Here is a 26,265-nt window from a genome sequence, read left to right as displayed (position 1 = left end):
GTCAAGACTCAAAGGCAGTAATCTGCTACTCCAATCCAGGACGGACAGATTAAAGCTTTCCTTTTTAGCAGCTGCGTTCCCAAGCGGTGGTTTATCAAGTGTATCGAAAAAGATGTACTCTGTAAAACTGTAATGGACACACTTTTTTTTTTTACATATATTGATAAACAACCAGATGTTGCTACTGGCAGAAACAACAAAGAAGACAACAGAAAGCAGTAGTAAGAGTATGAATGATGGTTTGTTTTTGTGCTTTGTTTTTTATTAAGACAATGTACAGCTGGCTCCATCAGAGCTCTCAGCATCACGCTTTTCATTAAAGGTTGTGTCATTTCAACGTGTTGAATCCATCGCTCTTTAGTAAAACCACCAACTACAATTTCCCCAAATGCCGCAAACGTATCCGTTCTCAGATTTAAGGGGTTTTTTCGCGCCAACGCCTGAATAAGACGCCGATGTCTCCTCTGATAGCTAATAGATGATGAGCGCTAGCACCATGACTAAAATATGAACATAATGTAACTGTTTATGATTGTCACTGCTGTGATTTTTAATGACTTGTCGCGTGAACAAATTTATTCAGGTTTTCATTTAATGTCATATTCAATGGAAACACTGCAGTTGTAAAATTGTGTTTTTTCCAACATCAGAAGCAAAGATTTGCACACATTTTGTAAAAGATATAAAATTACTGGCAGTTCCCACCAAGTCTGGCCTCTGAGCTTTTAAAGCAACAGGAAACAACAGACTTGTTATGTAGGAGGCTATACAGAGCCCAAAAGTTTTCAGAGGAACACAAATTTCTGGGTTTTTTTTGTCTTAAAAATGTCTGTACTTGATATGTTAGTTTTTTTTTTTTTTTTTTTTTTATCAAGTCTGGGCTGAATCCAGAACAACAGGAAGCCTTCAAGTTTCTTAAGAGTTTTCAGTTCAGGATCTCAGTTTGTTAGGTAAAATTTTCCACCTACTTTTTGAGATATGACTTCTGCTTCTCAATAAAGTTAGGATCCGATGTCCAAAAGTTCAAAATTTGCAAAATATTCAGAAAAATCACAATAAACTAAAATTCCATTTGTCTTCAGCAACGCCACCAGTAGATGAGATGTTTTATATTTATGTCCTGAGGTCCTGAAATTAGCAGTTAGTTTTTGAAATCTATGTTTCTCCTGCCTGCAGAGGTAAACTTCTTTAATTTACACAAGGAAGTAATTTTGCAAACGAGAGAGGAAAAAAATGCCACATAATTAAAAGAAATTTGACTTTCCTTTTAAGCCTGAACTCCTCTGGGGCTTCTGAACCGGTATGACCCACTTTGAAATTTATAGTGCATGATATTAGACAGATCTGCTGCAAAACCACACATTAAGACAAACAAGACCTCACATTTGATGTTCTTAGAAGGGCTCCAGTGTTGTGGTTGTTTTGCTTTTGTGATTCCTCTCTTCTGTTACGTTTTTTTTCTCTTCACTGCAGACCGGCTGCAATGATGCACTTTTAATAGTTTTCACTCTCCTGACTTCATTCCTCCGTCTGCAGCGACTCTGCTTTGATTTAGTGTTTAGATGAGGCCCAGGGGAGACGTCTGTTTTCCTTTTTTATAAGAAACCGCAGAAAAGAGTTTGACTTTGACTCAGACGTTCTGCACCGAGACATGCTACAAACTCCGACTGAATTATTCACAAATATCCTCTGGACTTTTAAGAAGCTTTTGATGCAGAAAACAATAAAATATTTACTGAATTTTGTAGAGATGAAAAATTGGGAGGTTGACTGGAAAACACAGAATCGGGTGAACGAGGATTTTTTGTTTTTACTTTGCATTACATAGGAAACACTTTTATCTATTAAACAGTACAAAATTAGATTTTACAGTGACAGGCCCACAGCATCACAGACCCTCCACCATACCCAACAGTGGCGCTTTTCTTTACTTCACACTCCATTTAGAGTATTTGTTGCCAAAAAGTTCAATTTAATCTAATCTGAGCTAAAAGTCCAATGAAATTTACAATTTTGATTACATTTTAGTCAGGTTGATATTTTCACACATCGTATTTTCTGATTTAATAATTTTTTTTGATAGCCTGAGCTAATTTGAAATGCACAACCAAATGGGCTGTTAACAAGATGAAACCATTTAAAAGACATTAAAACAACATCGAAAGTCAAAATGTCAAACATAACAATCCTAAATGTGTAAATCTGATAAACTAACACAAACTAAATCATTCTAACTAAATGATTTAGAATGAGAAAATATATATAGACATGTAGAAATTGTAAAAGTTTGACCGGCATTTGAAAAGTCTAAATAAAATCGTCTAAGTTTCATTTGCATGAAGGAAACGTTTGAGTCCAGGAATTGGATTTAAATGGGACTATGAGGAGTATTCGTGTCAGCAACAATAATCTCAAAGCAAACATTTAAATTTTATAGGCTCTTAAATATTTGGAAGAAGAAAAATCCTGCAAGAAACGTCAGTTTGTATGACTGAGGTGGAAGGAATCTGATTGTTTTAAGGTGTTTCCAGATATTAGTGGTTTTCCTCAGAATGTTCCGGAAACAATCTGACTGCAAAAATAACCAACTTTGTGGACAGATTTAAAATGTTTAAAACTTTTATCTTACACATTTTAAAGCATCATATGGAGAATATGTTAAGTCCATCATGCTAAAAGAAAAGAGCCTCAGTTTAAAAGCTGCAGAAAATTTGGAAAAATAACAGAAATAAAAATACTAGTTGCGATATTTCAGTTACATTTAATTGAAAAAATGATTTAGTTAATTATCTACCTGGGTGATACTTTTCTGCTCTGAATAAGTGCATGCAAATATAAAACATACATTTATTTATATAGGACTTAGCAATTAATCTGAGCACATCAAGCACAACCTCAAAATAATAGAGAGAAATTTCTATCCAGATCTAGAAATAACATTTTCTTTAGTCTTTTATTGACTTCATTACTGACTTTCACATCAGCAAAGCAAAAAGAAAGCTCAACTTCAGATCACCAACTTCTACTTCATTCATTAAACACAGAAGATGACAAAAAGATAAGTATGTCTTTCACTTTCTCTGAATTTATTTATATTACAGAGAATATCTTTGAAGAAGCAGAGGAAATGAACAGGAAAATGTCTTTTTTTGGCCTGTGGTTTAATCACTGCTACAGGGAGGAAGATGTAAATCTGATTGGATCTTTTCATCGTTTGTCAGATGAAAGCATTTTTTCAGACGTTATCTAAAAGCAGACATCTTCTGAACGCGTTTAAAATTTCCAGATCATCAGACGGCTGCCACCCAGGCGCATCGATGACGACCACGGGAAAACACAAGGATTGTTCTGTTCTCGTCCTGCATATTGAACACAGCGACAGCAATTAAGCCACAGCTAATGTCTACATTGTAGAGCCCTGAAGTTTGCACAAATTTCTCAAAAAAAAGCAAATCACAAAGGCTGATCATAGGATCAAAGTTGAAGGCCTGTCCGGACTCCAGCACTGAATCATTCCCAGCTTCAGAAATGTGGCTTTTGAAATATGAATCTTTCTTCATAAACCTCATATTAAATCAACTAGTTGCTTGCACAGTGGAACAAAAATAAGACTTCAGTTTTTCATCGACTCGTGGCAAAGCTTAAAGTAGTCGCAGGTGCCGCTCTGGCTTAAAATGTGGTTGAATAAAACGAAAAAACCCAAATGGATAGAGTTACTTTACAGTGAAAGACTTTGGAGCACTCAAAGATGTTTGCGTGTTCATCTGCTCTTTGATTTAAATCTATGTAACGTTAAAGCAATTACCTAGAGTGAAGCAATGACATTTGGGGGAGTTTGGGACCACAATCACTAAAATCAACAAATACCTCCTGTGAAACGCTTCCAACTGTCTATTTTAGTAGTAAACACTAAATATACCTTAATCTGCAATAATATGCACAACAGAAAGTGTCTTACCATGACTGCTAACACGAGCATTACTTCAACAACGAGAAAAATGAATGGCGCTCTCTGATTGGCTGCTTTGTTGATGCCAGCCAATAGTGTGTCAAGCTGTCATATTAGTACGTTTTTCAGGTTCCCAATCTACATTTTGTTATCATTTTAGATGTATTTGACAAAAAAATCCACAAACAGGCAAAATTTCCGCAAAATGTTTGGAGCTAAATTCCACAGACGAATCCGCGAATAAGCAGGGATTCATGCTAAAACATTTTGGAGGCAAACAGAAGCACTGTACCTCTGTTGGCTTTCTGGTTGCATCTGAAAGCAGAAAAATGAGAGCAAATCAGAACTGCTTTATGTGTGAGTGGAGTGTTTTGAGTGAGAGCAGCACATCTAAATGAGAAGTCTGGCTTTTAGACCAAAAATGTTGGCTTTTTGTAGTTGAAGGAATCAGTGCCACACTATGGACTAGAACTGGTTTGAGTTATTCCCAAAAATCTGTGGACAGAGATGAGAGGGAAGCAGAGAATATTTTAGCTCAAGTATTGATTGTTTAGAGCAAAAAAGTTTAGTTTTCTGAGTTTCTGTCTCTGAGTTAACATCCATGATTGAGTTTACGTGTGTCAGACACCAAACATTCGAAACGAGAACCAACATACAAACAACTTTAAACATATTATGAGCCTGGAGGATTTGCGTGTCTTCAACCTCATGTCCTAGAAGCGTGGTTAAGAAGGTCAAGACTGAATCTCTGCGTCTGCTGCAGCATTGTGACAAAAGAGTCCCGTTGTGGGACATCTGGTTTCATGAAGTAAAACCTCAAGGAAGCTTTTAGATAAGACCCACAAGCAAATTAATCAGATTGATAGCTCTATTTTACATAATTGGCTGGATTTTGTTTCTAACAATGTGGATTTAATTTTCACACGTTCCAAAAAACTGCTCTTCAGGAGAGTGTTTTCTCTTTATTTTGTTAGAGCCTGTTTTTACAAGTTTCACTTTACCATTATTGGACATAAGGGATCCCTACTTTCCACTTCATAATGATTAACAGCCACAAATCCACACTTCGAGCATTACTCTGCCAGACAGATCATAATTTATATGCAATAGTGGAAGAACTATCATTAGCAGTGAGGGTCACATTAAATGGGAGAAAGTGACACACTTTTTTCCCAAAATTTATTGCCGAGCAGCTGTTACTTCCATTGCTGATTTGGCCAATCTCTTGGTGGCCTGGTGGAGTTTATGTATTTTCTTTTGCTGCAGAAAAGTCCAATCCCATAAATTAACAGATAGCATTGATAGAACATCTAAACAGTGCTGTATATAATCTGATCAAGCAGCAACTAAAAGCAAAATAAAAAATAAAAAAATGACTCCCATGTGTTGGAATGCGCAAACACACACAAAGACCGTCTCTGCGGTCACAAATGTATGGAAAGGAATTTCAATTATTAGCCTGTAGTTTTGCTAACTGCTGAAAGGGGGAAAAGTCTGACGAGACGTGACGCGACAGCCCTTTGAAACAAAAAGCAGAGGGAGAACGCAGGAGGAGCCCAACGGGGAGACCACACAATAAGCAAAGAAAGTCTCTCACTCCGAAATGCCGCCGTTGCAATCAACCTTACCATCTCAGTCGAGGCTGCAGCAGATCTTCTGCCCCACAAGAAGGGCTAACTTTGAAGCTGAAAAGTCCTAAATTTAGAACCTTTAATTGTGACAATTTGCACGTCAACTCTTTAATAGAAAAACCTGGCATGACGCCTGATCCGGGCATGCTGGAAAAGGCTGCTAGTCACACCAGCTACCATAAGTGACGCAGCCAAGAGCACTAGGAGTTTTTACTGCCTCATTTCATCATCCTAATATTTTACTGTCAAAGAACTAATAGTTTTTTCATCCACTTGAGGGCAGTATCTTTGCCAGGACTGAAGCCAGATGGCGTTCTCCACTCAGGGAGTCCTAAAAGAAAGAGCAACCACCTGCCTTGGACCTTTCTGAACATTACTCTTGCATCTGTCCTTTCACACACGCAGTCGTTTCTCTGAAAAATTCTCCCCACATGACCTGAGTGCTCCTGAAGCCCAGCGGTACAATACTGGTAAAAACACCCGTTGCATTAGTCTGCGCAAAGATAGTGTTTCAGGGATTGTGACAGCTCATCCCTGAGTGGGTTTTTGTGGTCGCTGGGCTCTCTTCCTCTTCTCTGTGTTTACTGAAGACAGGCAGTAGCTAGGGGGCTGAACTGAGAACAGAGACCCCAGGTTCAATTACTGGTCAGTGAGAGCCCTGACTTTTACACGGCTGGAGAGGCTCAGATGACATTTCGTAAACACTGATATGTTTGGTTTGGAGGTACTGCAGTCAGGTAGGATCATTTTAATCATGTATGTAATTTGACGAGCAGAGGGTTGATTTATTTAGACCTTGATAAACAAACAGAAAAGTAGCTAATGAACACCTAAGGTTATTAGGTAATTATTGTTCATTAGGGAGTGACAATACACCCAGCTTAGCAAGCAAGGCTATTGACATGATTAGAGGTAGATTTTGCCAATGCTTCAAGCAAACCAAGAAAAAAATTTGTGTTTATTCGTCTACAAAGATGGTTTTGTTTGTGGAAGTGTGAGCGCACAATCACATTCTGATGCTGACCAAGAAGCGAACTTTGGTTCGCCTGAAAACCTCAATTTGATTGAAGTGAACTCTGGTGCAGTTCGAATACATATGTGAATGTCAAGCAGAGCAGAGGCTACACTAAAAGTAGACTATAGCGCAGGGCATTCTGGGTAAATACAACCGAAACAAAACATGCAAGCAGGAGAAATGGCTGGTGGTCTTTTGCTAAAGACAAAAGAGAAATACGACAACTGCTAAGATCTGATGCTACTCCATTTTTGTTTACATTGCGTGAAGAAGGAGGTGGAGCTCAGTGTTTTCTTCATGTTGATTCCTTCAGTGGTTCTTGGTGCAGCGCCTCCACAAGCAAGGAGGGGGAACAGGTCTTTATTAATGAGTTTGGATTGTTTGACAGTGCAGAGTGAAAGCGAATAAAGCTGATTCTGATTTATTTATGCACATTAATATAGCTAATATAGCTTATTAATACTACACACTTAGTGTGCATAATGTGTGAAGATGGCAGAGTAGGTCTGCAACATAGTTTTACAAAATAAAGACGTCACAAGTCTTGTTTATGAGCTTTTTCATGTCTTCACTTGTAAATTGAAGTTGAAAGCATTTGGCTAGTTTCTCCTCTACTATCAGAGCACTGAGCTTTAAACACAGGAGTCGGACCGAGCCAAGCTGAGAGACAGACAGCTGAAGCTGACATGAGATGACAGAAACATAACCATGAAGCGTCTCAGCAGAATGTTGAATTTTGCCAAAGTATTTAGATCCGCTGCCTCAGAGTCTGCTATGCTTCATCTGAAAATTACTGTAATGAAGGAGAATGCAGACGACTGTCGTGCAGCATCCTCAGATTTTCCAAAGGTCCAAAGAGCCCAGCAGATTCAGCTTCTGCTTTTTTTTTTTACCTGCTTTCTAAATCCTTCGTAGAACAAATGCTGTCACACAGCCCCTTCATGGTACAGTGATTTAGCTTTTTCAGTGCGGGTTTCCAAAATATCCTGTCTGGATCGGACAAACAAAAGTTGTGTCTAACAGATCCTCTCTTTCTGTTTACCCAGGACACTGAGCAGGTCTGTATTTCTACTGGATCCCCTCAGTGAGAAGTTTTTTAAACAAGCTCCGATGAGAGACGACTCTGTTTGAATTCACATCACTGAAAGACGAACCTCAAAACAGAGAGCCGAACAATGGGACCTTAGATTCAGAGGTATGAAAGCATGAAGGCATGGGTTGGGTACACAACCACACACAGTCTCAGCGGATGCCTCGTTTACTTATCACGCTGTATTCCTTACCCAGGAAAGCCAGGAGCGCTCCACCTCGCGGGGCATCAGAGGTCAGCTGCAGGTGCAGGAGTTTTGTTTTGTTTTTTACAAAAAACGACATTTGTTAGAGCCTGATTTTTCAGCGGCACACATTCTGGATTAGTGTCCTCAGTTCCACCCCCGAAGCAAGCAGGAGATTGTCATCGCTGTGAGCTGAACACACAAACAGAGGTGCAACACTGTGTTTTTGTACTGTTGTCAAAATACCAGCATCCCACAGACTAAACAGCAGACGGGGAACAGATAGCATTTTTTCCCCAGACAATGTGCGCAATCTCAAAAATCCAAGGCTAAGACATTTAAAAAGTCAAATGAAGGGTTAATGCATATTTTTAACATAAAATGTAGAAATAATTTAGTAATTGATTAATTGTCAAACTAAAAATTGGCTACTTGCTGAAAGAACATAATCAGAGCAGTAATTAAGACAAAACTGTACAAAAAATATACACGTATTTGTATTTGATTAAAAAAAATCCTTTATGTCAAATTCAGTGGAGTAATTTTAGATTCACTTGGATCAAATTCAGTACAAAACAAATCTCCTATAAACTTTTTGCAATACAATTATTAAATGAACAAGCAGCAGTATGAAGACCAAATGACGCAGCAGACAAGTCGCGCATTAAATTATGAAGAGCTTTAAATCATGATTTCCCTCGTTCTTATAACCAACTCCAAAAAAATAAAGAAAAACAAAACAAATAGGGCATTGTAGTCATGTCCTATAAAAATCTAAATTGTGCAAGATCCTATTTGTATTTTGAGTCTAAAATGTTTTTTTCTTCAAATATCTGATTTTATTTGTTTTAAGAAAATTTTCCATGTTCAGTTTATAACTGAACGGATAAAAAAAAGAAAAGACTTTTAGCCTTCATGGCCAAAATCCATGGCCTACAAGCAGAAAATATCCTGGACAAACAATTCATGCAGCAAAACAGGGTGGTGGAGGAATCATGCTGTGGGCATGGAAGATGGATGGAGCTAAAAACAGCTTGTTAATGTTCATTTAGCTCTTTGGTTGTTTACTAATTAGGCAAACTGAATTATCTGTAGGTATAAAAGGAGTCTGAATACATATGCAGGCTACAGTTTTTTTATTCTGAAACATTTGAAAACATGTGTATCCTTCTCTGTTACAAAAACCTGCAGTATTCCAACCCTTGAGGACTTTGGACAACGGTGCTCTACAGCATCTCCTCTATTAAGTCAAACTGTGCTTTAATTTGTGACCTCTAAACATTTCTTAGTTTTTAAGATGATTTTGAGTTGTACAAAAACTGCAGCAGCAGAGCTAAAAGGTAAAAGCAAAGGGGTTCACTAACCTAAATGAAACTTGAAGCCGATGATCTGTGGGTGGCCAAAAACATTCAGAGACCAAGTGGCATAACTGATTTACATGCATGCTCACACACAGCCTCCGTGATTGACTGTTTACAAATTGATTGTTAAGAGCGGCGAGCATTAATCTTCCTCGAGCTCACACCATCTGTTTGACATACAAATCCCCGCTTGGGGAGGCATCTCCTGGTCGTCTGAGTGAAGTCTCCTCAGCCCAAACAGGGAGCGCCTTCTGGTCTTTCTAATCTAAGAAATCAAAGCTGAATAAACACCGCTCTGGTATGTCTAATTCCTCGAAGCCAACTCCACTGGTCAAGTTTCACACATACCACCCCGCATCTGGAGCCTCCTCAGCAGGAAAGATAAACGTTGATACCAAGCACATGTCACAGTGCTGAAGGTTTCTCCACGATTCTGACCGCAGCGTTCTACAAATGCATGGAGGTGAACGATGCTTGTGTTTCAGACTGTGTGGAGAAGCAAGGATCCCACAGGAGCTGCGTCCATTACTAATATGAGCAAAAATGCAATTTAGCAATTCTGTGGTTAATGAATAAGTAATTGAAAATGATGCTGCCTCCTACCACTTCCTGTCGTATTCTTTGTCTTTTCTGCCAGTAGTAACATCCGGTTGTTGGATGATACAGATTTAATATTTTGTGGAAATATTATGAGTATAATAAAAACAATGATAAAAAACTATGACTTATTTTTTCAGCCAGAGTCCGGTTGTGACAGCATGGCACAGCAAACAAATCCTCCTCTGGAGTAAGACTGTAACCATTCCTCCAATGATTCAAGTTCCCCAATTGTCAAAACTCCTCGAAGCAAATTACCCTCCTTGAAACTTCGTTAAATGATGTTTTATTGTTTAGCACACTGTGTTCCAGCTGGGTGATTATTTGTGTTGCTCTCACAAGTAATCTATGAGTTATTCGATTACTCAGGTAATCGACAGAATAAATGATACAATATTTGATTACTAAAATAATTGTTTAAACAGCCCTACTCTGGAAAATCATTCACATTTCAAATCAGATTCTTTAGAATATCAGTTACTTAAATAATTTGGATTTATGTAATTAAATTGCACATCGAGGCTTCATTTAATCATATTTTTATTGATATCTATTGATGAAAACAATGGTAAAAATAACATTTTAGTCTGATTTTTTAACATTAATAAATGCCCAGAAATGCAGTAATTCAGTCTGCGATGTGCGGCTCATTCAGTGGAATAGCTTGAGAAAATGAGGGAGTGTGTTAAAACCACAGTCTTCCTCAGTGAGAGTGCAACTCCAGGAGTGTCACAGCAGCATCTTCAGCAGGTTGTGTATGGTTTCACTTGTCTCCTTTCAGGCCTGGATCCAAACAGGTAGAGGAGAATAGGCCTTTCTCTCCCTCTCCTTTACCTTTCTCTCCCTTTCTTCCTAATCTCTTCTCAGGTTCAGAAATCCCGGTCCGGGCTCTTTGAGAAGGAGGAAATATGGGGTTGGGAAAACATCAGGGCTCTCTCACTGCAGGGATTACAACACCCATATATCACGGTGACAACTCCCTTTTCAGCAGCAGACAAGTCACCAAGACCCTGTGGAGGAACAGATCCTATGACACTTACTTCCTGTCACAGACGCAGACACTGATAGTTTTTACCGTCAGCGTTTTCACAACATCACCTCAGCGTACGAGGATCCGGTGTCTTGAGTGTTTCCCTGCCAACGTCTATAGACTTTCACGCATCTGAAGTTTGGCTTGTGGGCATTTTCAGAGACGCAACAACAAATGGAGAAAAGCTCAAGAGAAGGGCTTTGATCACAAGTAGTTAAAGAGAGAATGCTGTTAGATCCGCATGACGTAATAATTTCTTTCTCCTCTTACAGGCTAACATTGGCAGCTTGCTGCTGGACACAGTGCGTCTGCAAACCCATCCAGCAAAAGCAAACAAAAATGGCAGAGAAAAAGGGAAAATAATTTTCCCAACTCAAGAGAAATGGATTTTACAGAAGTAGCTCAACTGTACAAATAAAACAATACATATTCAAAACATAGAATTATAACTAAAAGAAACTGACTTCAAGACAAAAGGGCAGTGAAAGACGACAGAGGTGAGGAAGTGAGTGAGAGTTGTTTATGTGACTACTATTAATTGCATTTCGCATATTGAGAGTAAATACTATTGTTGTTAAAACGAGAAACCCAGCTAAGCCAGCTCCAAACGTCATCTCTACTACTGTAACTCTGCCATGTAATTATAAATAAAATACTCAAGCAGACCTGAGCGCTCCGTTTCAGATCCATAACAAATTCTTCTCTGTGTACACGGAGACCAAGGCTTCACGTTACCCTTGTCAAGTTGTCTTCCTGGCATAGATCTTTATTTACTTGATGGCAGAAAATGTCCACAAAATTATTATGGAGGAGGTAGGAATGACGACAATCAGAGACCAATCTGGCTCTGCAAATCTCCCGCTCCACTGATCGATTTCGTCCCACCTTTTTTTTTTTTATCAGACAAACCCAATTGGCAAAGCCTGTTGCACCAAACACCAAGTCAACCTTTGTCAAATCGCGTTTGATATGAAAGCAGCACAATAGGCTTTAAAGAAGCACATTTACAGATACAACTGTGCATCAAAAAATTAACTTTCACTGTGCAGATGTCTGGACAGCAGCATCGTTAAGTATTTACAGCTTGCTTTGAAAGCCAAAAGAAAATATGTGTTGACACTTCCAGCAGAAAAACCAGATCGGCCTTTGCCAAGAACAGAAAATGTAATCCAGATTTTGTTGTCAAGTGGAACTCACAACGTATTAGTTCTCATGACATCGAACAGAAGAATGACTTTCTGAGTCCCTTCAAGGCTCACACATTGAGGAATTGATTAACTACTAATAACAGATTTCTGGGGTGATTTCAACAGATTTCTAAAAACATTAACCAGGGTCTAATAAAGGCAGCTGGGGGAAGTTATCCTCATTACAACAAAAGGTTAGCACTGATTTATATTAGCCCGTTCTCTCTTCCACTATCTCAGGCTGAAGCATTTTATCATGGTGAAACACACATCATCTCTTTCCAATCCTGTTGTATCATTTTCTCTGTCCTGTCAGAGAAGGGGAACGGGTTGACAAATTATCAGCATTAGTGTCTATAATTCTGAGGGAAACCACAATGTCCAACTTCTGACACCAAAATCAAACTCGCATGTGGGACAGCAGCGTTTTGCAAGCCTAACCAGCGAGGAAAAACATCTCTTTTTGATTAGAACCAATACAGTTCACCGTCTCGCCAACCACAAACAAATCCAGGCAGCTTTCAACTCATCATTTAAAGGTCATATTGTCATATTTCAGAGCTGGAAAACCAAAAGTCTTGAAAGTAGGAACATGCATATATATATATCAGAAAACCCAATTTATGAACAAATTTTAAAACCCACAGTTCTAATATTATTTGGTAGATCACAAGGATTTCTGTGGAAATCAACTTTTATTAGTACCAACAGGGATTTAGTATACATAAATCACAATCAGTTTTTCCACGGGCTTTTACTAGGGCTGAAACAATTAATCAAATTAATCGAGAATAATTTGACTTTTCAAATTTATCATCCACTAAATAAGTAATTGATTAATAGTTAATTGCAGCATACAGACTCAAAAAAGCAATTTGCTCAAACAAAAAAAGCATCGTTTACTGTCCATTTTCTAATCCAAAAAAATAATCAATATTTTATAGTAGACTTTTTTTTGCTACAGATACATTCTTTGCCACAAATAACAAAGCATTCATTAATTGAATGCTATGTTGTTAAAATTCAGCTAATAACACTTGTATTTTCTTATTTTCTAAAGAGTAACTGAATTATTTCTAATTTTGTGAAATGAAAAATCTGCCGACTAATCGTCAGAGTGATTGATTGAATAATCGATTAATAAAATATTCATTAGTTGAAGCCCCAGCTTTCAGGGTGGATAAGTGTCTTTAAAACATTCTTCCTTGACACAACAAGAATCCTGCAGTAAAGGAAGGAGCAACGCGACGTTGGAGGATGTATGCAGAGGGAAGACTGTATAAAATGTTTGTATCGTGATACGTTTTTCAGCCCTACATTACATTAGCTCTGTTTTTACGTTTAAAGTGTGCACTGTCAGGAAAAAAGAAAAAAACATTACTAATGTCTGCGGATTACTAGCGGCTTTTTGCAAATGTTCTTTCCTTCAACATTTAGCAATAACTAGCTGTGACTTGAGCCAAAATAAGCGACAGCAGACTTATTGTCTCATAATTGGCCACATGTCTAGCATTAGCTAATGCACATCCAAACAACAAAGCTGGCCAGAATGGGAAAAGAAATTACGCCTATTTGAGCAATGCCTGATTTTCTGCCAGTCTGTTAAGTCCAAAAGGATTCTTCATCCTCACTATAAACACAATAAATCACCGGATAAGTCAAATTTGACTGGAGGAGTTTGTTATCATGCCGGTTATGTTTCGCTTTCCAAACACAACATCGAGCCTCTGCAGCATCTTTCGGCTAACTTTGTTGCTGACTTGTAGCCCTTTTTTTTCTGGTCTAATGATCTTACCTAAAATAAATCGAAAGTAAGTGTTGTAAAAGTTATCATGCATAATCTTTAATAATTTTTTTTTAAGTCAAGAAGGTTTGAGTAAACCCGGCCTGCTAAAACATCTCCTCGCCTGAGGCTTTGACGCTTTTCGCACTGATTTGTAAAGTCATGCAGCTGCCAGGAAAGCCTCATTTGTCATAATACTGCAATCAGCCATGAACATAAATCTTGCTAAATGTCAAATGTAAAGCCAAAGAAGTCATGAATATTCAACATTTGTCTTAGGTTTCCTGCTCAATTCTGTCTTAAAAAATCAAATTTTTATTTGTTAGCTCTGGTAGCCTGAAACCAGACTCTTCTCCCACTGAAAGATGAATATTTCAAAATGTATGTAATCCTGTAATTACTGAGTCGTAACTCATGGATTTTAGGTCAGCCACATCCACTTCAACGATCTCAGTGCAAGTTTGGCTGACTTTGCAGTGGATTTCCATGACACAAGGTTCAAACGCAGTGGCTTGGCTCACATAAAGCTTTACACCTAAAGCACCTTTCCGTCCGTTTTATCTCTGGCTTTCAGTTCAGACATACAGCGTCAGAAAGGAAGAACGGTGATATCCTGTTCTTTGAATCATACCGATTGACCGACATCTTTTCCCACTTGCACACAAAAGGTGGCAAGCAGAACTTTGCTCATACAGACGATAAAGACAGCAACCTTGCCTGAAGCCAAGACATTTGAACAAAACACTTTAAAAGATGTTTCCCATCTTGTTTTGTTTGGCCTCTCCCTAACTGTGCATTCCTCAGGAAGTCTGAGCGCTCCTAATGAAACGAAACAAACAAAAAAAAAGGGAAGTGTGAAAAGACAAAGCCCTTACCTCAGGCTGATGAAGCCGGATGCCGTAGAGAAGAATATTTCGGGGCCGGGCTGTTGAGGCCAGGTCTATCAGAGCAGCAGACTCCATCGCTCTCCTGCTGGTAGATGGATCCTCTGTGTCACTCAAATGCATCTATTTAACAAAAAATTTAATTGTGTTATTTTTTGTTTTATTTTAATTCCAAAATAACCCAAAAGATAGATGTTATTCTTAAAAAGTCTCAGCTGACTAGGAGAAACGATTCAAGGCTGTCAGTTTATTTTCTTTAAACACATAATTATTTCAATCTATTTTTATATCAATCTCATATGTTAAGACAGATTATTGAGCAAATTAGGAGGATTTTATCCACTGAGTCATGCAGGGCCAGACCTCCACACAAATCTGTCCCAATATAAAAAAATATGGGGAACAAAAGATACTGAAGACTCAAAAGAAAGCATTTTTCAGACCAGAATAAATGAACATGCGTCCAAAATCAGGTGAAAACTGATTTAAATGCCTGATGGGTCTTTTAAGTTTGGATTGTAATGATTCACATTAACCTTTTTTCAAATTCAATCACGTTTGATAACAATAGACTATCATGTTAGCATTGTGCTATAGCAATAGCAGAACTAATGTTTCTGGCTGGTGCTTTAGGGTTAGCACAATTAACTTTTTAGCTAGCAGTACTCAACACTTTTTATTTGTTGATATTTTTGGGAAAGCTACAGTCAAAGCTAACAGAATGTCTTGTTTAAAAAAATCCCTTGTTTTAATAATCCAGGTGTTGATCTGGTGGATATGCATAAAGGAGTAGAATTAATGTTACATTCAAGGCCATAAAAATTTGGCTGAAAGTGCAGTTCTTCTCACTGTCAGGTAAAAACCATGAATAACCCATTTTCTGTTGGTTAAGTTCTTTAATTGAAAGGTTTCTGGCCTAACCCTCACCTTCCTTTCTCCCGTATTGAGTTATTTTATCAATTTCCATGTAAAAACAAACTTGTCACCAATTTCTATTTTATTTCTGAAGGCCTGAATGTGAAGCAGCTAAATAGTTTCATATTCTGGCTTGGATTCATCTACATGCGATAAAAGAGAATTTTTATCAATAAAAGTTGAATGAAATATTAATAAAACTCATGATTGATATCTCAGCCTCCCTACCGATCATTTGTCATTGGAACAGAGTGTCCAGCTCGTTTATTTGTCTCCTGACTTTGTTTGCAGCTACATCAGTTCAAGGCCCAGCTGCACTTATAACGATCAAATTCTCAGAATGTCTTTTTGCCTCTGCTTTCAACCCAAGACAAACAAGAGCTGTTACATATGCAAATAAACTTTTCACAGTGAAACTAAAGGAAAACAACCTTAAAATGAATAAATAAACCGCAGACGGCTCAGTTTGCCTCTATGGTTAAGGACAGACTGTATTTGGTCTTGCTGTGACAGACAGCGGTGGATGTTCTACTAATGAAGTCGTCAGTGACTAAATCTGCAATAAAAAAATAACACTCTGTGACATTTACACTCATTTCATTAGAGTGGTTTTATGTAATATGTTTTTTGAGCACATGTTCCAAGTTGGGCACAGGTTTCCAAGATTTTGGTGATCTGGGAAGAAAAGTTAAAAAGTTTGGACTGCCTTCATTAAATGAAGAGATGAAGTTTTCTCCCCCTGAAACTGCAGAAGCGTTGCTGTGGGTTTTGTTCCTTTGCTGTATCAATGAGTGGTTCAGATGACAACAATGTGAAAAAGGTCGTTATTGTATAATATCTGAATCATTTGGCCTCATTCTTAAACTATATAAATTATGTATATATATTATTAACAAAACTCTGTAGACACAGGAAGGCCTGATTTCACACCCAGAGCTGCAGAATAATAAAAATAACACTTTTATACAACATTCCTGTCAACAGGAAAACCTCAAAAAGCAACACATTTAATCAAAAACAAATTAGAGAAAAAAATACTGACATCAGTCTTGAAAGGATTACAAAGTTATGTGTTGTCAATTTCTCCTAAAATTAAAGGGAACTTATTATTCAAAATTTCCTTTTTGCACATAACATTTCCATTTGAGTCTCAGCAGACTGAAGGTTTATGGTCACTGTGTTCTGGAGGATAAAGGCTCCGGTTGGCAAGAAGGAAATGTCTTAACAGATCAGAACAATTAGTTTTAAAACACACATATCGAAGCTTCGACTTGGCTGTGGAGTCCTGGCTGTTAACTCACCCAGATAATCACTGCTGGGTTGAGAAGAACCCGGTTTTCTGCCTCTAACGCCACAATTATGGCCTCCACTTCTGAAGGGCAAAATGGATCGACCTGGATATCGAAGAAAGCAATTATTAAAGAAGATGGGTACAGATAAAGTTGTTTTAACTTTATTAGATTAAAAGGGAAACTCACAGAAACCTTAATGAAGTTCCAGTCTTCCAGCAGATACCTGGCGTTGTCTCCCACCAGATCTGGCGTGACATTCAGCTCCTGCAGGAATATTTCAAACCTTCAAATTAGGACTGGTGCATTTGAGGTCAAGAGGAAAACTGACTTCAGTGCTTTAGGAACCTTCTGGGTCTCGTCCCTTTCACTCCTTTGGTTACAACCACCTGCTTTCCTGCCGTTTATGATTACACGATTACAGAAATTAAAAGCCAGAATGTTCTATAAGCCCTGTACTCGTTCTTTTAGTCAAGGTGGCAAGAACAAGAAAAGAACAAAAAACGTTCTCCCTGGCAGAACATTTCATACTTCACAAAAATTAAAGTGCATAACGCTTAGGAAGTTTCATGGGTTCTTCCTGCTGCAGCATTTGAGTATAATAATTGCAAGAAAACAGTAGATGTGTCCGGAACAGGCTGCAAGAAAAACACTGATGCCGGTTTGTTCTTGCAGACCCGAAAGAAAGAGGAGACGTATCTGTTCTTGTGGAATATATATTGGTCTGTATAGAACATCTGTAGTTAATACAATGCAAATGATGTGTTTTGCACATTCTCCAGCTTTATCTTTTATGCAAACAGTTCACAATGTGCACAGTAATTTAACGGATATTCAATGCATAGAAAGTGTGACATTTATTTTATTAAAAATGAAAACATTTAGTTTTTTCCTTCATGATCCAGTAAATATACTATAATCATAAGTCACACATAAATAATTTTGTAAAAAAAAAAGAGCATTGGAGGACTGATTAGAGGGATTAGCGGACTGATTGCAGTAAAAGAGAAGCAGATGTGCTTGACATCATTGGATTCCTTTATTTGAAATGATTATTTAGAAAAGAAAGTGTCAACAAGATCTGACGAAAAACTTTTTACAGTTGAAAAGTATAAAGCGGACTTCTTGAAAACATCTATTAATGTCAGAATTGGTTGAAAAATTGCTCCGGTTAATAAAATAAGTTTCCACAGCCTAACAGTCTCTTCCCAAGTCAGGGACAAGGACATCGCAACAAATGAAGAATGGTATGAAAGTATTCTGCAAGAGAAACTCCTCCCAACATTTCAGGGAAACATGATGAACAACAATGTCTCAGCAAAAGTAATAAAAGCAGAACAAAGATCTAAACATTAAAATTTTGGCCCAGATCAATTTCAAAAGATGAAGAAACACATTAAGTATCAACTCTTCTGATAATTTAGGGTTATTTGCTAATAAAGGCCTTTAAAACCATTTGTGCTTGCAGAAACATTTCACTATGACTAGTTAGTAGTCACTGTTGCTCTTTTCACCCCCTGCTGTATCAGAAAACATTATTTCTTGGGCAAAATTAAAAAGCACAAACTATATGCAAGCCAACCTAAATTACATTACGCTGAAAATGTAGTAAAATCACGATACACCAAAGCTTTTATGTCGAAACAGTCCCAACATGGAGGTACTGATGTTTCCAATGAGTCCTGGCAACATAAAGCAACCAAATCACCCAATGAATTCATTTACCAATCATCTCTTCTGTTTTGCATCTAATTATGCTCTAAAACTAAAATGTCCTGCTTGCATAAAATAAACACCACAATAGACATCCAGAAGCTGTCTTTGGCACTGAAACAGTTTGTTCTACCCAAACGAAGTAACGGAAAGCAATTGAAAATGTGTAATGGTTATGGGAAACATGTGTTAGGGGCTAGAGGAGATAGATAACAGCTCACTGTCTATGGAGAAAAATCAGCTCAGTCCAACTTGCAAAAGATTTGCAAGCTTTCCACATAGAAACTGGCATGATTTAAATCAGGATGGCAGTAAAATCCTGAAGTAGACGTGTTTGTTTAAGATCACGCTTGGAAAGAAACCCCTAAGCTCTCAACACTGCAGGAACTTAGAAGTTGCAGTAAGTTTTAAATTTAAAACGAAACCTGAAACCATAACATACTTCTACTGTAATATTGCTTTGGAAGTACAGGGGGGCGGCACTGATCTAAGGAGATGAGGGAAACAACTAGCGTGAGCTTCAAATTGAAATGATGAACTGTTTGTTCATCAGTTGAACAAGAACTCATTAAAGCTAGTCAAATAAAAGCACAACGTACAGATAATTAATAAGCATGAAATGAATTGAACTGGAAGGTGTTGCAATGCCAGAGGGATCTGAGTTGTGGCTTCAAAGAAAGATTTAAGGTATTGCCAGCATTGACTGGAGCACCAAGCAGTCAAAACAGTGAGTGAAGGTTGGATGCCTTTAGAAATGTGATACAGAATTTCTTAGTTGTAAAATATTTCTTTAATTGTTTCCATCTTTTTTTAAGAGTAAAATATGATTGATGTCTCTATATTATGTGACAAAAACACAGTTGAAAGATTGTTTTAAAGACCTCACCATGTTTACCGTAACAATCCTGTTTGTAGTCTGTTACACGTTGCTGACAACATTCCTCTGAATCTGAAGAAATCCCAAATCATTTTATTCCATAGTCTTCCTCTCTCTGCTAGCATGCGCCGCTAATTTCTCCACCTGCACACAAACCCAAACTGCTTATTCCTGTGTCAGAGCCAAGTGATGGAGCTGGGACAAAAGTAATTTTTCATCTTCCGCCTCCTGTACTTGTCTTTCATCCCCTCCATTATTCTTCCTCCTTTTCCAAACCCAGTGAAAAGGATGGATCTGGTTCCTTGCAGGCACACCGGAAAGCCTCGGCCCCACAGGCCACCTGAGCACAGCTGGGAATCTCTCCAGACAGCCGATCCAAAGGAGCCAACAGAGGCTCCAATACATCACCGAGGCTCTGTTCAGCGCCGCACAGCGAGAGGCGCGCGCTCTGGCACCGGATCATGAAGAACTTGGAGCGGGTTTAAAGGAGGATGAACTGTTTAGATCACTGTAGAACATTAAAACTGAAATGTGGAGTGTTCTTCCACCAATCTCTACTGTCTGCGGTTACACCAAGGGAAGATAAATACAGATGTGCAAGATAAAGGATTCATGTCTCCAAATATGAAGACTGGCTTAGGGTGCTGTGAACATGTGGTAAAATACAGTAGAAATCTAAGCAGAGTCGTTTGGGAAACCAACAAAAAGCGGTGAAATGTTTTGTCTTTAGCTTCTAAATCCCGTCACAAAGCAAACATCTTCAAGAGTTTGGGGATTTTTGACGAAGCTGACGATGATGGACTGCTGTGTCAAGTCTTCTTCAGTGCATTCCACAGATTCTCAATGGAGTTCAGGTCTAGACTCTAAATTTTCACATCCTGACAGACTGGTGACAACCAACCAGACACTGTGACTGAAGATAAAGTATATAATTAAAGTATATAATTAATCATCTCAAATGACTGAAAGATCAAAAAGGATTACAAGAAGCTAAAGAATTACCAATGAAGAAAAGTGGAGCTAAGATCCTGAATAGGTGCTTCCAGAGTTTAGATCCTCGTACTAGAAAAGAGGCTGGTGCAAATAACAAAAAATATTTTTGAATTGTGTTTCAAGTAGCAGTTTTAATGACATAGCAACTTCATGCCAAACAACTGCGTTGCAAAAACACAAAATTTTACCGAGTATTTTTGTTTAGTTTCTAGTGCAAATGTCGCAGTAAACCTGAAATAAGACAAAACCAACTTAGAAGTAACTTTTTGGTTGACTTTTAGTTCCTTAACATTCCTCCTGGATTATGGCAGTAAAATCCCACCAAGTGAGCAGAGAGTTTTGCAAGTGAAGATTTGCTCCGAGCAGAGACAAAGTGTGAGGAGAAGTTTAGAGTGTAATCGTTACAAGTTTGGAGAAGAAAGACATGAAGTCCTGACTGAAAATGTGTGCTCTTGTTCCTCCAGTCAAATTTTGAATGGGAAATTAAACTGTTCAAGTTTAATAACATGTGAAAAACAATATTCTGTTTATTCAGGTATTATTTATACAGCTAATGCAAAATAATGTTTTGTTTTTTTTATTGTTATTTTAGCATATTATAAAATAAAATTAGCCCTTAATGTTATTGAAAGATGTTTACAAGAGCAAAAAATTTTTATAAAAAAATGGCTGCTTACCCATAAGATCAATCATCTTTACATTAACTCAGTAATTGATAACTTGCATCCTAAGGCAATATCTCTTTTATATTGGGTAAATCTACTTGCAGGTATTGATAGTTACATTGATCTTTAAATTCTTGAGGTTTTTTTTAACATATTTTCTGCATCACAGCCATCTGAATCTGTCAGCAGCTGTTCATCAGGGATCAGTTTCATGTTCTCATTACGGCTGCAGAACGTGTTACCTTTCATATATCTCATGAAAAGCAGTTTCTATTTTTATACCTGAGTGGTTTTCATCCTTTTACAGTGTAGGTAGAAACATGCGATCCTGGTCCAACAGAGCTGAATCAAAAGCCTGAGTTACGTCCTCCAAATGATCAAAATCTTTGATGTAACTGTGCTGAAAAGATATTCATCTAAAGGTAGCTGAGCTGCAGGCTCTGAGATTGAAGCTTGAGAGCCCTGAGTTGGAGGTTTCTGATTTTCAAACTCGATCAACGGAAATCCCGCAGTTCTTGAGGTGCAGAAAAGTGTTTCACATATCAAAGGTTTATGTGGTCTGTGCAGCCATATCTAATATGAAAAACTGTCAGTCTTTACTTCTGTGCATTCAGGCGCTGTTTTAGATTACCCAAGAAAAAGGACTGAGAGTTCAAAACAGATGTTACAGAAAGGCAGAGGGATGAACATTAACCATTTGTCTGGTCTTTTACAAGGGAGATAATATTAAGGAGGAGGCAATAATTCATCAATAAACACCCAGTTTATCAGGGAAAGTCCCAGAGTTCACTCTTTCTGTCTGAATCAGAGAGAAATGGAGTTTGGGAAGAAATGAGGAGGAAAATGGAGTGTGGACATTTTCGACAGGCTATGATACTCGGCTGAATGTAAATACCAACTCCCACCACTAGGCCACCCACATGGAGCGCACATGAAGTTTTGACAGGGAAAATTTAATGAATATGAGACAAAGAGGAAGTGAAAAATAAAAAGCACCTGTTCTTTTTGAAAAATCAATCGGCAACAGTAGTTAAAGCTCTTTAAAAAGCAAAAGCACCAAAGAGGACTGACAGCAGGTTTTAATATTCTGGAACAAAACTTCTTATTTCTTCACATGAAGATTTCAAAACAATTTCGAGAACAAAACATTAAACATTGTAACTGTAATTATGGAAAGCTGGTATTCTGCGGCAGTACTCACCATATTCAGAGCTCCAAAAGCTTTTTGGAGAACATTGGCCAGAGCCATAGCAGCGTCCGATCCCCCGGTTATAAGGCAAGCTGACTGCGACAAAGTCTCTGAAAACAAAGAAACCGATGAGTTATTTCAAGAGAACTAAGACTTCTGCATCCTAATTCAGCTTTGTTACCAAAATCTCCAACAATCAAGGGTTCAACGTGTAAAAAGATTATATAATTATACACTGATATTATTTTTATGATCAGATATATTTTCCTTTTGTATTAAAATCCCATCTGTCCGGAAACCTGAATTAAAACACTGTAATACCAATGCTCTGCCAGTAGGTGGAGAAAATATTTACTAACATAAATTTAAGAGGAAAAAGCTCGAGCAAGGTTAAAGTTATTACGGTGTAAAGTCTGATTATCAAGCTATTCGACTTTTTCGTGTCAATATTTCAGTATCACCTGGATACTATTTTACAACAATAAAATTTACTGTGAAAGCAGTTTGTTTATGTAGGGAGATGTATTTTTAAAGTAACTGGTTTCGAGTTTAGCTACATTTTTCCTTTTTAAATCTGTTTCTGTAATCAGACACTAACGCTACTGCTTATTGTTTGTGCCTGCATCTAAAATCAGATGAAGCTTAATTTTTGGCTTTGAAAACTTTACATTGAACATGCGTTCAAAAAGGAGAGAAAGAACAGAAGAAGACATTTTAGCATCAGTAGCACTGATGAGATGTGATTATAAGTTTAAATGAAATTAGAATTGTAGTTACAGCTTTTCTTAAACTGCATATTAGCTATATGCAATTAAAACAAGTTGAAAATGCTCAAAAATAAATGAATCATTTATTGCTTTCTGTTGTTTTATCTATTTAAAATGATTTTTTTAAAATTAATCCGCCTGAAAAAAACATTTATTATTCTGTAATTCTTTTGAGGAGATAAAAGTTTCATTTGAAAACCCACATTTTTAAATGATCAGATTTAGACATTTTCCAATAACTAGTCAGCAGCTTGTATTGTTGTCAATGTGCCACTGAGCTGCTGATTGATTTACACACTAAGTGGATTACACTGAGTGAGCGGATATATCAACAATTCACCAGCTGGCACCCAGCCAAGCCAGTTGACATACCAAAAATACAATTACACGTCTTTAGAAAAAACACAACAGTTATCAAGGACAATCAGCTCATTGCAGACTCCAAAAAATTAAAAATTAGACCTCGAGTTTAGATGCCTCGCTTGATAAAAGAACCAGTCGTTTATGCGAACGCACACCAACCGAAGCAATAAGCAGTTAGTCAAACTGACAGATATGAGAACTTCCTTCCATGTGTTTTTTTTTTAAACACACAATGAATTCATTCACTTGGGAGGCTCTGGGAATTATCGCCGCGCACCTCTTGTCACCATCAAACAGGTACTTGTTGGTCCAGGTGCTGGCAGGGTGAAATATGGGGCTGTGTTTATTTCCTCTCCTCTGATTGTGAAGGTGTCCCTTGTCCTGACTTGCTCTCCCCAGTATTCACTGTCTGCTTCCACTCGCCCTCTTCATCTCAGGCCAAACAATGCTTAAAAAGAATTTCCCCAGTTAGAGAATGGTGACGGGTCATTTTGGTTTATTGTCACCTATTGACTGCAAATTACAGACCACACAAAAAGAAACAAAGCACCCCGGCTCTGCTCACTTCAGGGCATTTATTCTGTCAGCCATTCACATATGCATGCATGCATGCATACCGTACAACTCAACAACAGGAACAAAGATCTCTGAATGACACACACAGTGCATCCGGAAAGTATAAACAGTGCTCAAATTTTTCCATATTTTCTGTTACAGTCTTGTTACAAACTGCAACACAAACACCTCATTATGACAATGCGGAAATTCTCTTGAGATTTTTTCCCAATTAATTAATTTAATTAAAATCTTTTTCAAAAAATTATTCTTAGATCATGAGTTTTTTTTTGTGGGTAGTTGTATCTATTTTCAGCTGTTTTAGGGTCTCTTCTTGTCACATTAAATCCAAATAAGCTGCTACTGGCCACGCCCCCCCAACTTAACATTCACACTCACATATAAAAATGCCTGCAAACAGATGTGCAATTATACAACTGTACATCTTTGAAAAGCAGAATTGGAGCCTCCTGCAAAATCAACAATAATACAGCAAGTGGTTTCTGGATGGTAAGTCAACAACTAAATCCTGTCTTTTCCAGCAGCCAGGTGGTGCCAGAATTGTGTTATGGGGACTTTTTGGAGCAGCATGAATTGTCTGGACAGAGGGAAAGATGAAAAGCAATGTTCAGAGACATCCTGACCTGGATGGAAACCTGCCCCAGGGCGCTCTTGACCTCAAACTGAGGCGACAATTCATTTGTCAGCAGGACAACAGAGGATCAGAACCACTCTGTGAATGTCCTGGAGAGCCGAAGCCACAGTCCAGACCTGAAGAGATCTTCCATGCAACTAAAAGAAGAACTGCAAAGCTAATCTGGTGGCATCACATTGAAAAAGAGGAGGCTGCAATTGTATTAAAAGTATTAAGCAAATTTCTTTGTCTCCTCTTTTTTTTTTTTTAGCAAAAATCCCCAAATGTTTTCCACATTGTCACAATGAAGTATTTGTGTGCACAATTTTGTGGAAAGAGATTTTACTTAATTCAATCTTAAATGACGCTGTAACATATAATGTGGAAAAAGTGAAGCACGGTGAATACTTTCCGGGTGAACTGCTTAACAGTCCGTGTAAAAAGAAAGGTTACGAGGACGGAAACTCACCTTTGATGATGGACTCTGCAGCAGCTAAATCCCGTTTATAGGTCACCTGATGGACAAACAGTTGCTTAGTCAATCAAAGCAGAAACAAAAGTAGTTTATTCACGCACTTCCTTGCAGAAATATTTTCAAACTATTTCCTCAGATTTTGAGATATTTGTCCTAAAACCCTCACAAAGGTGGAATGTTGCCTCTAAGCTACAGAAGCCTAAACCTGAGCTGATAAAGTGATAAATCAAACAATCGTAAATCATTAAAATCCCCTTTTACTCCAATGAAAGATTCAGGTTCTTTAAATACAATTGTGGTTCAAGTGCTAAAACATAAATATATTTTTACATTATATCTGATTTGTTTTTGTTAAATTGAGATTGCCATAATTATTTCTCTTCACCAAATACCAAAAATTAGAAGGGAGTTTTTTTTTTTTTTACATTTTTCTAACATTTTTTAAGTATTTGATAGGATTGCCTTTTGGATCAAATTATGTGGATTTTGTTTCATAATCTTCTCACCACAGTTTGCTGTGAAATTTGCCCCATTCCTCCAGACAGAACCGGTGTAACGGCGCCAGTACCCAGGAAACTGGAAACTGTCATGTTTCAGCATATAAAGACTCTTTTCAGAAAGCATGGGCCATGTTTTGACTTTTTCCTAAGTAAAACTATTTTAAAATTCAAAAACCTTTATTTGTGTTCATTAAACAGTACAAAGTCTCACTTAACGGATCAGTACCATCCCAAAGCAGGTTGTTCTTACGCTCACCTTCCACAAGGTTGGCGGGCCATCAATGAGTTTGGCGTTGGTGCCGCAGTACTGCAGAGCAAGATGGAGACACTCGGTACCGAACTCGAAGTCTGACTCGGTGCACTGCAGTGGGGCCACATGGACAGTGTAATTTATTAAATTATTGTCAACAAAGTATGTGTCTTAATTCTTATGAAGTACTTCTTTACAGGAGTAATGGTTCTAAAGTATGAGAAGAGCTTGGCAGAAAAGATAAAAATGGTTCACAGCAAATTTTTTAAGTGTTTGCAAATTCTTTGGCTTAATTAGACACCCTGACAGATTGTTGCAGCATAAATCAACCTGGAAATGTTTGGTGAATAAAACCTCTTTTTGTCCTTA

At 37.8% G+C, this 26,265-nt stretch overlaps 1 protein-coding gene across 1 annotated transcript in view; it reads right to left on the bottom strand.

Annotated features, from left to right (window-relative positions):
• crppa (CDP-L-ribitol pyrophosphorylase A) overlaps nucleotides 1–26,265 on the bottom strand; it is a 36,355-nt gene that overhangs the window by 463 nt on the left and 9,627 nt on the right. Inside the window, exons 4-9 of the mRNA XM_055047367.1 lie at nucleotides 25,903–26,007; nucleotides 25,141–25,186; nucleotides 22,365–22,462; nucleotides 17,105–17,182; nucleotides 16,928–17,020; nucleotides 14,703–14,834 (exon numbers count right to left, since the gene is read on the bottom strand). Coding sequence (XP_054903342.1) covers nucleotides 14,703–14,834; nucleotides 16,928–17,020; nucleotides 17,105–17,182; nucleotides 22,365–22,462; nucleotides 25,141–25,186; nucleotides 25,903–26,007 — 552 coding nt within the window. The remainder of the gene's footprint in view (nucleotides 1–14,702; nucleotides 14,835–16,927; nucleotides 17,021–17,104; nucleotides 17,183–22,364; nucleotides 22,463–25,140; nucleotides 25,187–25,902; nucleotides 26,008–26,265) is intronic.

Source organism: Poeciliopsis prolifica, unplaced genomic scaffold (genome assembly GCF_027474105.1).
Source record: "Poeciliopsis prolifica strain line A6 unplaced genomic scaffold, Auburn_PproV2 SCAFFOLD025, whole genome shotgun sequence".
In the NCBI taxonomy this organism is placed as follows: Eukaryota; Metazoa; Chordata; class Actinopteri; order Cyprinodontiformes; family Poeciliidae; genus Poeciliopsis; species Poeciliopsis prolifica.
This window is presented reverse-complemented; position numbering and strand designations above follow the sequence as displayed.